This window comes from Aythya ferina (genome assembly GCF_964211825.1).
Source record: "Aythya ferina genome assembly, chromosome: 29".
Taxonomy (NCBI): domain Eukaryota; kingdom Metazoa; phylum Chordata; class Aves; order Anseriformes; family Anatidae; genus Aythya; species Aythya ferina.
The window spans coordinates 252003-265841 of record NC_140326.1 but is presented as its reverse complement, the minus strand read 5'-3'; the positions used below and the strand labels follow the sequence as shown (position 1 = coordinate 265841).

General features: G+C 42.5%; 1 protein-coding gene across 4 annotated transcripts in view; it reads right to left on the bottom strand.

Moving 5' to 3' along the window:
• ASH1L (ASH1 like histone lysine methyltransferase) overlaps positions 1-13839 on the bottom strand; it is a 58215-nt gene that overhangs the window by 31091 nt on the left and 13285 nt on the right. For 3 of the 4 annotated variants that reach the window (XM_084500292.1, XM_084500293.1, XM_084500294.1), the window contains exons 3-4: positions 7226-11975; positions 2263-2364 (exon numbers count right to left, since the gene is read on the bottom strand). In XM_084500292.1, coding sequence (XP_084356418.1) covers positions 2263-2364; positions 7226-11975 — 4852 coding nt within the window. The remainder of the gene's footprint in view (positions 1-2262; positions 2365-7225; positions 11976-13839) is intronic. The other variant, XM_084500295.1, reaches the window with a different exon arrangement.

The window sequence follows — 13839 nt, the reverse complement described above, 5'->3', positions numbered from 1 at the left end:
GTATGGTGCACGAGCAAGAGAAAGGTGTGATGTTATACAACAGCAGCTAACATAGAAATGCATTCTTCATCTTAAAAGGTGCCAGCTTAAGTAGCTGTTTATCTACCATAAGAATAACAAGAAACCAAACTAGAATGGAACTTGATGCCTAGATCTTAATGCCCTTTCTAATGAGAACTGAAGCAAAAAATACACCATATTACATGTACTTCAGACACACTGTGATTCTTAGCATCACTTGAGAAAAGCCTTCCCCCTTTTGCTAAACATCAAGAACAATGCTGTTCCCTGCATTTCTTCTAGTTAACATGTACTCACAGGATGGATTCTTCCACCTTTATGTCCCTTGTTACTTTTATCTCATTTTAGTTCTTGTTTTTTCTGATTTTTGTCCTCACACGTTTGTGCTGTTCTTTTATAATTAGCTTTAGTAAACTGTCCTACATTTCAAACCAGGAACTTTTAACTTTCTACATGCTTTTTTGCTTGTGTTTGGGATGACTAAATGGTCATGATTCTGCCAAGCTAGTCTTGTCACATGCTTCTTCTCATCCATCATCTCCAGTTCATGTCCCGAATGACACTTCTTAGTGGTGTGAGCCTACCTTTAGCACTCTTTTCCATTAAATTTGCCTTCTAAGAAATCATACCTACAAGACCTGAACTCACTGATACCTTCCTTCATGAAATCCACTGTTTTTAGTTTACTGTTTACTATCCAACTGCTTCCTAAGGATATTTTTTTCGTGCATCTTTCATTCATATTGTATTTCACATTGACATTTTCAGTCTGTTCCCCCCTAATGATCACAATCAAATCTAGAGGAGTCTCTCTTCCTATTGCTTTTCCTGTTTTATGGTTGAAAAAAACTATCCTCCATGCTTTGCTCGTAAGTTTTTATCTTGCTGGATTCCCTTCCCCATGAACGTCACACTGGTTTCTTACTGCTGCTAAAGGCTCTTTGAAAGATGCTGCAGATTGTGCCAAATATGCCTTTCGTGCTTCATCTTCTTGGCCCAATGGGCTGTGGTAGATTATGATGATAGTGCCCACAAGCTTTCCTACCACTAAGTATCACTCAAGTTATCTTCTGTGGCTCTAAAACCTCCCTTCCATTTGGGATATAAGGAGGTGAAAAGCCCTTTGCTTTCTTCCTTGCCTAGCCTTTCCACAAAGGTTACATTATTCAGTGTGAATACCTTTGTAGTGAACTACCCCACTAAGTGTTCACTGTGCCGGTTACTCAATCTTTTAACTAGCCTTCAAACATTTCTATCTAATCCTATTTATTTTCCAACCTTTTTTGCATTAGTATATTGGTTTGTTTATTAGATTTCTGACTCATCCCTCTCCCTGTTCCTCTTTCTATGATATGCTATCTTTATCTCCCTTCAAATTTTAAGCCTCTGCTGAGCTTCTCAGTGTTTATATTATCTATATGTTTTTATTACCTGTCTTTTCTGAGCTTATTTTTAAGCTGTACTTCCCAAAATTAGCAAATTGGTACACAAATATAGGCTTTCCCTTCTTTGTCAAGTGAACGAATTTGGACTTCAAGCAGCAACCTGTGTAGCATGTCACCCCATGGCTGACAAAGCCAACTCCATTGACATCTCGCCAGCATACATTTGCTCAACTTCACAATACATTTGTGCAGAAGTTCTTGTTTGACAGAACTGATGAGGAGTTTCCAGCCCTTTCAGTACTTCAGACTCTCTCCTGTTGTGATTTTTGACCTGCCTAGGTTCATTCACAACTATACAATTGGGGTTGACCAGGATGGACGAGCTACCTGTCATCCTCCATCATCTTAGCAAGATTCTCACATATGACAAAGACAACACATCAGCATACCCCCTCTTGATCCTAATAGTTATCTACCAGTTATCTACCTTTGGAGCAGCCCAGAAGCCAAGCTCTTCCCTACAGAGGAATTTATTCATCTAATTCATTGATTAACTGTAGTGTCACAGGTCTTACTAGCAATTAAAGACTCAAGCTTCATGAAGACTAATTTAACACGGTGAGGAACTAAACTCCATAGCTATGCTGCTGCTTCCATATATACCAGCTCAGTCTACATATACCAGCTACAGTCCAACCTGAAGCACTTGTATCCTAAACTCTAAGCAGAAAAACTCAGCATCTCCATGAAAATACTGCTGCTGTAAAATTATAACAATGTTGTCTTAGCTGCCTATAGCAGTATAGATCTTAGTATTGCTCTGGTCCCCAAAACAAGATCAGCAAATATTACTTGCCTGTAGAAGATGTGCTCTCAGATGTTGATCTCTTTCTGGAAGGGCTGCAATTTGTGCTCTCTGACTGCCTCTGGGAAGGTTTGTCCTGTGTTGGCAGAGTGCCTGAAAAGCAGATCAGGGAAGACAAAAGCACAAAAAAAAAAACACCTCACTTCAGTCTGGCAGTGATAATAAAACCCACTGTAGATGTTAAATATTCAAACTAATATTACTGTTTTTTAGCTTTAAGAATGCTTGCTATGATGCATGTACCTACAGAAGGATGGGACTGAACCATCACAGCAGAATTTCTTACAGAACCAAGGCATAGAAAGGACAATAAATAAGCCATATGGAAGAATCGCTTGGTATCTGAGTATTGGCTTTTATGTAAAAAGCAAAAAAAAAAAAAAAAAAAAAAAAGGAAAAAACAACCAACATGTCCAGGGATGGAGACTCCACAACCTTCCTAGGCAACCTGAGACAGAGTTTCAATCACCCATATAATGGCACATTTTTTTCTTCTGTATGAACAGCATTTCCTGTACTTGAGTTTGCGCCCACTGCCCCTTGTCCTCTCACTAGGCAGCACTGAGTTTGGCTCCATTCTCCATTTTCTTTAACCCCTGCCATCAGGTACGGGCAGCATAGATAGGATCTCCCTTGAGTATTTTCTGCTACAGGCTGAACAATCCCAGCTCTCTCAGCCTCGCTATGACAGAATTTCCAATCCCTCAGCCGCCTTTGGCTTTTCACTGGGCTCACTGCAGTATGTCCATGTATTTGTGGTACTGAGGAGTCCAGAACTTTTATGATGGGTATTATTAGCTCGTGGTGTAACAACTAAGAAATGTTCCATTGAGACAGGAAGTAAACAATACCACTGTTCCAATTATTCTAAATTCTTGACAAGGCAGAAGAATCAGATTTAATTTCTCAGGAATTCTTCTCAGCAAGGGTATGACTGTAAGGCTGCTGGACATTGTCCTGAGCTGCAAACCAGAAATCTTCCTGTGAAGATTTTCAGGTTTTCCTGTATGGCATCTTGATGTAGAGATGGTGCTGAGGGGCTCCTGAGGTGGCTTCTGAACAGTCTGTTTCTACAACATGCAGGCAGAAAGGAAGGTGTACTGGGACTCTACAGGGAGACTACATGCAGTTGCTTAATCTTAGAAAGAACGATTGTTTCCTTATTCCAGAATCAATTTTTCTAGTAAAGAACTGTAAGAGACATTGATTTCATGCTGCACAGATTAAAACAGATGTCCTGGGACCTCAGGAAAACAAGGGGGGTTAAGGAGAAAAGAGAGGAAAGAGGCAAAGCAGAGAGGGAAAAGAGGTGAAGCAGGAAGCAGAGAGAAAAAAAAGATCAGAAAAAGAGGGAGAAAAAAAAAAAAGGAAGGAGAAGACTACATGCTCTAAGCAGGAGGAGGTTATATGGCTGTCCTAGGGCAGAAGAAAAGCGAGAGGGCCCCGGGGGCCGCTCGCTCTCGTTCCCTGAGGCCTCTCCCTGCAGGCCCGAGGCGGCCCGGCCCGGCCCAGCCCAGCCGCGGCAGGGGGCGCCGCTGCCCGCGGCCCGGCCCCGAGCTGCGCCTCGGCCCCGGTGCTCGGGTGGAAACCCGGTACCGGCAGCGGCCCGGCGGTGGCTGAAACGCCGAGAGGCCTCGCCTGGAAACGCGGGCTTCCCTCGGCCTGCGGGCCCCAGGCCCGCCCTCGCGTTTGAGCGGCTCCCCGCGGGCCGCCTTGTTTTGGTTCTCCTTTTCCTTCCAGGAATTGTGAGCCCACCGCGGCCGCTCTGCCACAGGCTCGTCCCGAACCACTCGAGGCGTGGAGCCGCCCGCGCTTCCACACCGCTACGAGCCCCGGCTGAAAGGGGCAAGGTGCCCACCACTGCCCTGCTCCTCCGCACAGCGCCCAGCCCGGGCTCTCCCGTGGCGACTCTGGTTCGACTTTGGCAGCCGGCTAACAAAAGCATGCCAGGAAGGGAACACGACACAACGAAGGAGCCCGCGATACTCGCTTCTCTACATCCTCGCCTCACGGTTTAAGAATAAATCCCTGCTTTTTTTTTTGCAGGACCCCTGATCGGAGCAGGCGCTGTTACACTGCTCATGTACAACGCAAAGCAGTTTTGCCTCGTGGACACGAGACCAAGCCCGTCACCCGCTATGCTTCCATACCCTTTTTGGGACGCGCTCCCAGCTGCTCTCTCCAGAGCCAAGGCAGCAGGCGAGGACGCTGCCACAGGCGGCAACAACAGAGCTACCGCCTATTTCACCATTTAAAGACAAAAAGTTACAGCCTAGGGGCCTTGGTGTCGGAGCGTGAGCTGCCTGTTTTAAACAACACATCTCCAGCATGTAAACATCATCTCCATGTAAAACTCCATCTCCTGTGAGATACCAACACTCGCTAGCATCCCTTCCCCAAAACATCCGCATTTAGATTACAACTCTGAGACAAGCAACCAGAGACCAGCTAGCATCAGCTGAAATCACAGCATCTGTCGGTTCAAAAAATCTATGGAAAGGAAGGGTATTTTTCAGGTGGGTATTTCTGAAATAAACTATCATGAATGTCCCCTACGGATCATACAGGACAATTTTAGGAAGCACTGCCCAATGCTGGTCTTGGACTTCTCTTTTTAACAGCTCTGATTCAGCGTTCCCCCCACCATGCACCTTAACTGCATCTGGTTTAATAAATAAAAAAAAAATCTTTGCTGTACCTCATTCTTTTTCTCTATCTATGCTATTTTACGAAGTACACAAAAATATCTAAGTCTTTCACGGTAATAGCTTCAGAATCACAAGTCAGCAGCAGAGATAAAAAACCAAACAACTCTACTACTTGACATCGAACTAAACAAAAATAGAGGCCCTTAACACGCAGCTTTTTTCTAGATGCAGTCTTAAGTCCTCTGATGTACTGCACATACGTGATGCGGGGCACTGGGAGCTCCTTGTGAATGAGATGAATGCTGAGCTGAAGGCTGGTCTCACAATAAAACAGCTGGTTGCAATTGCAGGAAATACACGCACTGGAAGTGATACATTGCATCTGATGAACCAATTAAACACTCCAAGAGGGAGAGTGATTCAGAGCCTTCACTAGCAGGTTTCAGCTTAAAGCATCTCTGCTTTTTCCTTTAATTAGGCTGTTCCTCATAAAAACCCAAGTCAGATCATTCACTGTAATGGAATTCCTCAGGAAATTCCCTGAACTGCACAAGCTACCACAACTAATTCTTCAATCCTCAGAGACAAATTTAACCCTTCAGTGACCTAGCACTTTGAATTTGTCTTTCCACTGCAGCAGGAGAAGCAATCTTACAGCTTTACCACTTTCTCCTGACACTCTCCTCACAAGTAATTTTAATAATAAAGCAGAGATATGAAAAACCTAAAATTTATGTTTTTCTAACTACATTTTATGCAATGTACTTTACTTTCCTCATACTGGACCATAAAACAAATGCATGTTTTCAAAAACAAACAAACAAAAAAAAAAACACCCAAAAACTAACTGTTTAGATACACACTACTTAAATATATCATCAAAAGTTATGCTTCTTGGGTGAATGGACAACTTGTAAAACAATCCAGCCACTTCCAACTGCCCTTAAAATAATGAAGTAAACCAAACAACCAAAAAAGCCAAAGTCAAAGGCAAAATAAAACCTCCATCCATGCAAGGCACTGTAGTGAGAGCATGGAGGTGGCAGGAGGCATCAGAATGGGGGCATTACAAGAAAAGGAGGAAGATGAAAGTAAGGAATGTGCAGAGTTAGTATTCCTTATTGACAGTTAGCTGTTTCCTTAGCTCTTGGTCTGTGAAGTATTAGTCACAAGTGGTTTTAGGTAAATGATTTAAATTTACCATGGAGAGTGTAGACAAGGATTAGAGCAAGGGAGGAGAAAACATCAGGCTTCTTTTATGCAACAGAAGCAAGCAAATAAAAGCACAAGCCACACTTTTGTCTTCTGCATATTATCTTTGTTATGTGCTCTCACTAAAACGTCCGTGGCAATTAAGACAGAAGTGGGTAAAATGTGGAAATTACTCCCACCAACATCTGTAATAATGAAGTACAGCATGAAGTGACAACATGAAGCCAGTAGGGAAACTGAGGTGTAATATACTTTGTTCCAGTCCCAAACTTCATATTACATATTCTGTTCTTACTGTCGTGTAAATGACGAAGTTCATAGCTTCAGAGACCAGGCCCTTCCCTTGAACAGCAATCTTCTGATACTGTCATTGCAGTTTTCTGTATACACAGCCTCAGCTAGTTCCATTCCACTTTTGTTTGAGGCTACGTAAGATGAGTTTCCCAGCTATTAATAAAGCACTCACTACAAAGTTTGGTCTTTGGCATTCCCAGAATCATTCAGCAACTGTTGTAAGGTACTGCTAGAGGCCTCAAGTCAGGGATTCAAAGCTACACTGCAGTAAAAATTATCAAAATACCTAAAATGGAGTCATAAAAGAAATATGAAATGTTTTGTTTAATAAAGTAGTTCTTTGCAATAGCAGTACTAATAACTAGTCTAAAACCAATCAACCAAACTTCAAAATAAGCAGAAAAAAGACTTTTACAGTATCAGCAACCTTGAGAAAATTTAGATAGTTAAAATTGTAAGGGAAAAAACAAACAAACAAACAAAAAACTTTTCATGAGAATGCATCCTTAGCAAAACTTTATATACTGCTATAACAAAGCAAGACAGATCTGGTGGGAGGAGGTACTTACACAGTCCCAGAAGTCTGTACCAAAAGATATGCAGAACTGTAATAGTAGAAATTCTCAAGAACAAAAGCGCTAGTAATACCGAAATTCAACGCAGAAAAAGTAATACCGAAATTCAACGCAGAAAAATTGCCACAAAGCCAAAGCTATACTTGCTTGCCTTTACTAGTGCACATTCGCTAGAACATAAAACAGCAAGGCTCGTATGAAATGATACAATTAGAGCTCCCTTACCTGACAGAGGCTGCAGTGCCTTTTCAATAGAAGGCAATGGTTCCTTTCTAAGGGGTCGATTTAGCGAGGTGTCTTGTGCACTGAAGAGTCCAGGGCTGTCAGTTAATTTTTTACGTCCATTGGTGCTGGTAGAGTTCGTGACTCTGCAGCTGCCTATTGCACTTGTGAAAAGATTTGTGTGCTCATCATTGCTGGCTGGCTCCGAGCTGGGAGTAAATCCCCCCAGGGACAGACCTGGGGAATTTTCCGAGCAGTCTATCTGTAACGGTGTCTGCAATCCCAGTGCTAACGAATTAGTCTCCGAAGGCTCTCTCCTGACCCATTGTTCATCTCTGCTTAGCAAACCCTTTGAAGGTGACAGGTGTGGACAAGACATATGACACCTGTGTTTCTCCTTGTGTTTGTACCTCTCACCAACAGCCTCCTTCCCAAATCTGTAGCGCTTCAAGGACTCCAGAACAGTTCTTGAAGAGCTGTTAGCTGTTATAGTGTCCATGGAAACCTGTGGCTGTTCAGAAGTACGATGTTCTCTGTGTTTGTGGCGATGTCTATGCTTATGTTCAAGCATCCAGCCATAAGCCATTTCAGGTGGCACGCTGGGGTAGGTGCTCATTGACAAGAGCGGCGTCCTACTCGTTGTGAGGAAAGCCTCCTGGCGTAAAAGTTTATGCTTCTTCTTGTGATATTTGGTGGGATTGAGAAGCAAATGGCCTGTATGCATGTAGGAAGGTGGTGGCAGTGGGGTAGTGAAAGATGGGGAAGGTGGAGGAGGATAAAGGGTTGGAGGGTACCTTCCATAATAACCTAACCCTATGGGAGCAGCTGCAAGGGGAGATGGAGAATAAGGCATGCCGTAAGAGGGATAGAACCCGGTACTGGAGAGAGGAAAGCTGAGACTATGCATAAAAGGCATTTCTGCCATAGCCTCCCGCATTTTTGGAGGCCTGCCTCTCTTTTTCTTTAAGTCAGGTTTTCTAATGTAGTGCAACGGATCTAAAGGAAAAGTAGGGTGAGTATAGAAACTATTGAAATTTATCCTAAAAATGGTAGGCAGTAAGTCTCGCGGTATAAAATGGTGACTTCTGTGGGTTATTCTAATTTCACTTAACCGACTTATTAATTCTTCTAATTCAGCTAGAAAATCTGGGTCCTGCCTGCCTCGGAGTTGAGGATACTTCTTTTTCCTTTTTCGCTTCTGCCTCTTCATTTTGTCGTAGCTAAGGTAATCGTGACTTCGGCGCTTGCATTTGTGTTTATGCTTCTCTTTGAGATTGCTTAAAACCGTGGAAGTTTCAGGTGTAATAAGGGAAACATGATCAAATGAATGCCTTTTCTTTTTTTGCCCACAAAACTTCTCCGCTCGATCCGAAGTACTGTTATTATCTGTTCCTATCCCGCTGTCACTGGGTATCGTCTCGTCGCTGTGAGACTCGCTCACTGGGGAAGGAGTAGCTTCTTTCAGGGATGTCAGCTCACTTAAGTGAGAAGGAGAGTTTGGCAACAGCGTAGGTGGAGATAATCTCCTCCTTCCCTTAGCAGCTTTCTTCATCGCAAGTGTCTGAACAACACTTCCTTGTCTGGAGTGGATATGTAAATACGGCACAGAGCTCGGCTCAATGAATCCGGCGTCGCTGCTGACGGGGCTCTGTCCCCCACTCACGGCAGAAGACTGAGAACAAACGGGAGATGGAAGAATCTCAGAACTACTGGCTGCTGAAGGCAGCAAGTGGGGAAGAACTTGTCCAAATGATGTCCCAGGAGTCTGCTGGGCAGACTTCTCAAGAACTGTCAAGCCGGCAGAATTGCTAGTTAAAATACCATTCAGGACAGCTTTAGGTTTCCTTCCTCTCCTTTTTCCTATATAAATTGTTCCTTTCTTGCTGACATTTATTTGCTGGCCTAATTTTGAACCAAAAGTGGCAGCAAGAGTTGACACCGTATTGTGGAGTTTAGATTGCACTTTCCCTTTGTTATTTGGTTCCACTGTACTAGAGAGAATCTGATTCAAAAGTTTCTTTCGCTTCAAAGTTTTCATTTTATTTATTTTTCGAATAATTGTTTTCATTAACTGTCCATTGTTTCTCTTGGCAACTTTTCTGTCTGAGTCTACTTCCAAATCAGTCATGCTACAAATATTAGGTTTTTGGACTTCTTCTGGCCCTCGGAGCTGGTCCTTTCTCTCAAAAAAATCCCCACTTCGATGTTGATCACTTTCAGACTCTATCTTGTTTGAACTCTCTGATCCAACAAAAGGCGCCACAGAAAGAATAGGCGGCTTCATTTTAATCGATGACCTGATCTGTCTTTTAGGTCTCCCTCTCTTTTTAGGAAAAGCTTGTCCTGATAAACTCTGTTTTAGGGAAGGAATTTCTACTTCAGGCTGCAAAATGGGAGGTTCTTGCTCTTCCTTTGACTGCACTGAAAAGACTTTTGATGCTGGGATCTTTAGAGTTCTTTTGGGGGGACCTTCCAGCTCTGGCATCTCCTTTGATTTGGGTCTTCCTCTTTTGGGTTTATACATGTCAGGTAAGAAATCATCCGACATACACAAACTTGAGGGTTGTTTGTGAGTGCTGTAGAACTTTTGAGTCTGCTTGTCAGTCTCAGTTAACAGTGCAAGAGACTGCCCATTAGCCTCATTCAGTTTTGGCAACTGATGTTTGACAAATTCGTGCTCCACGAAAGTAGATGATCCTATGTTTTTCAAGAACTTGGCCTGTTCCAAGTTACTGTTTGATAGTGCACTGTATGAAATGTTTTTAAAAAGCTCTGACCTTTCTAGTTCCAGACCCTTTGGAGGTCGACACGTGTTTCTTGACACCACTTTAGTCCATCGTGGTTTCCTTCCTTTTCTCTTCTTCAAAGGTTTTGATTGCTGACTAGCGCTCAGATTTTTTGCTCCTTGGCAGGATTTATCTGATGCAGCTATTGCACCAATCTTTAGGAACTGCTTGCTACTAAACAAGCTTGTAAAACTAACTACTGAAGGGGTGACAGTAGCATGAATGCTTGTTTCAGCTGCCAAAATCGGCTTTTTTCCTATAGAGGGACTAGTTCTTGAAGTTTCTACATAAGAAGCTTTCGAATCATTTAGATCTTTATCAGCACCTTTAAAATCGGTGCTCAGAGTATGGTTCAATGTTCTGTTTATGTTCAGAAGCGTACTGTCAGGCGAAAACTGAGTTTTGCCCATCTGATCTGAAATGCCTTCTAAGAGATCAGCTGTGGAACTTAAATGCAACGTGTTAGATGCTAACTGGGAAGATGTTGTTGAGAGGTTCCTGTTTAAGGTTGTAACAGACACCGTGGGTGAAGGTGATGGGAGATTTCCCTCTCCTACTGCACTAAACGGGGACTTTGCTGTGGATACATCTGAAGCACCTCCTGTCCGGAAGTCTGGTGAAGTGCAATATACTGGAGGCTGTTTTTCATGCTTAGATGCTTCATAAATCCCTTTTTCACTAGTTGAGTAACTGTCCTGTGGAACACAGATTCCTTCATTAAACATCTCCTTGCCCACATCAGCAATTTCTTTCTGAATTGAAAATTTTTCCAAGATACTTTCTTTACTTTGCCTCATAATATGCTTCTCAAACGTTTTGCTGGTAGTATTTTCTTTCAGTAGATCTGCAGAATCATGGCTTTCGAGGCTACCGAGGTTTGAATTACAAGGAAGCTTAAAGGGCTCTGAGGCAGGCGTAAGAGTGTCTGCTTTCAGAGTTCCAGAGTCCTTGTTAACCAAACCCACTGGAGTGCTGATTCCTGTTGGCTTCTTTCCAGAGTCCTTGTTAACCAATCCCACCGGACTGCTAATTCCTGACATCTTCCTCCCAGAGTCCTTGTTAACTGGTCCCACTGGGCTTCCAATCCCTGGTGTCTTTCTTCCAGAGTCTTTGCTAGTGAGAACTGTCGTACTGCCATTCCCTGGCATCTTTCTCCCAGAATCCTTGCTAAGCAATCCTGTAGGACTATTTATTCCCAGCAGCTTCTTCCCGGCATCCTTGTTAATCAATCCAGCTGGGGTGCCAATCCCTACTGCCTTCTTTACAGACTCCTTATTAGTCAATCCACTTGGAGTGCTGATACCTGGAAACTTCCTCCCAACATCTTTGTTGATTAATCCAATTGCAGAGCTGGTCACTGGCTGTTTCTTCCCAGAGTCCTTGTTAACTAACCCAGTTGGAGTGCTGATCCCTGCCGGCCTCTTTCCAGAGTCCTTGTTGACCAATCCAATTAAGGGGCCAATCCCTTGTGGCTTCTTCCCAGAGTCTTTGTTAACCAATATGGCTGCGCTACCAATCCCTAATGGCTTCTTCCCTGAGTCCTTGCTAACCAATCCAACAGCAATGCCAGATCCTGGCAATTTCTTTATCAAATCTTTGTTTACTATCCCACTAGCAGTTATGGTTCCTGGTAGCTTCTTCCCAGAGTCTTTAACCAAACCAGATGCAGTTCCACTTCCGGGCTTCTTCTGCTTTGTTTTGGAAGACTTTGAAGGAGGACAAGTTGCAATAAGCTGAGCCAATTTCTCTGTTACAGTTGTTGCTCCATTAATTTGTGTTCTATCCTTTAAGTCAGAATTATGGCTACTGATAAGAGTTGGAGGAGATGACTTTATATAATCTGTCATTTCAGAGTGCAATGGGGAAACTTTCTTAGATAAAGGATTTGTTTCTACTTGTATACCTTCTTCCACATGTAATTCAACTGTTGTGACATCTCCAGCTTTCTTGTAGGACTTTGAAGGGTCCTAAAAGTCAATAGAAAGAGAAATTCTTTAGGAATAGAGCACAAAGACTCTGAGTAACACAGTGTCTTGCGGAGCTTATTAACACTTGCTTTTGGTAAGGTAACTATATAACCTGAATCTATGAGTTTTAAAGCAATTGCATTTCAGTGGACACGTTACGGCTTTTCTAATGTTAAGGAAAAACAAACTCACCACCAGTTCTTAATATAAACCATTTAATCTGTTCCCTAGTTATAAGAATTCCACCCCCCCAAAAAAAACAAACAACCCACAAACAACCTACCAAACCCTACTGATATTAAAACATCTCAATCTTGTCTCATGATTCTCTCAATCAATGTAGTACCAAGTTCTCCCCAGAAAAGACTGCTAATTGTACTAAAGTAATTCAAACTATTATTTTGTTTGTATGGGGTGAGGGAGAGGGTGAAGAATGTGAAGTAAACGAAGCTTGCAAAGTAATCAAATTTGAAACTTACTCCGTAAAAAAAAAAGTGCAATATCCATTACCTCAACAAATCCTATTAGGAATCTGTCAATAATATATTTTAATTGTTGTTTTTGAAGGACATTCTTTTTACATATAGCTCCCAGCACATCTTTGTAATGTATGGGATACAGCCTCTCCAACCTGGACCTAAAAATGGAAGACCGCCATCCCTTACAAGATAATTACACGCACACACTATTTGAAAACTTTATAGGATCTACTATCTCAAAGATTAAATGTAAAGCAGAAGACATCAATGCCATACCTATCCATCCCTCTTCAATAAAAATAAGACAATTGTAAAATATTTACTGTACTTAATTACAGTCAGCACTAGATTAACTACATTTTAGAGAATTGTAACTATGGCTGGCAAATATCTAATTATGCTGAAGAAAGATATAGCCTGGATTCCTCTGAAATTATTTGATAAATAGCAAACTTTGGTGAAATGAATGAAGTATTTGCTTAGCAAGCTAACACCAGCATGATTTTAACAGAGGATTGCAAGCTGCTTTCAGCCTCACATTATTTTCTAGAGATGGGAAGATGTAGCTTGGGTAACATGTGTTGCCTGAGCTGTCAGAGCCTCTGCAGTGCATAAACAGGCACTCCTCGTACTGAGCTACTGCTTTTCTGCAGAGCCAGAGCCAGAGGTATGCCTCTTTCCGCCTGGCACTTACTTGGAAGCTACTGAGTCAGCACGATCCACAGAGTGGTTCCAAACCTGGAATCCAACTACTGCAGCCAAGGCTCTCAGACATACCGCAGGTGCAGGCAGAGCACTGCAGATCTTAACTGAGCAGGATTAAAGCAGTCTTTCTGATCAGGGTGGAAAAGACCTTCAAGATCATCAGGTCCAGCCATCAACCTGGCCTGCTGAGTCCCATCACTGAACTGTGACCCTTAGTCCCATGTCCCCACTGCTCTGAAATCCATCCACGGATTGGGACTCCCACTGCCCTGGACCACTTTCCAAGGGTGGTCAAACAAAACACAAAAAAGCACAGATTCAGAGCTCTTTCTTGCAATTCTGTATTATTAAAAGTTTCTGTTAAAGTGAAGGGGAGGCATCGCTATCACTAAGGAGTATCATAAAGAAAGAGTAACTGCTGTAAAAGGATGATAAAAATTAAACTTAAGCAGTGCACAGACATGAACTTCAGGAATAATGAGGATTTTTTTTGTTCAGAAAGTAACAATGGCAGAAAAACATCTGAATACGCTGCTCCCGTACTGAGGAAATCAAGCAAGTCTCAGTTTAAGCCAGCATCAGTACAACTCTACCAGCACCAGCCATAGCCTAAGTGCTTATAAATACCAATTGTAAGTATTTTTAAGGAAGTTATTTAAAAACTAGACAAAACAGGTCAC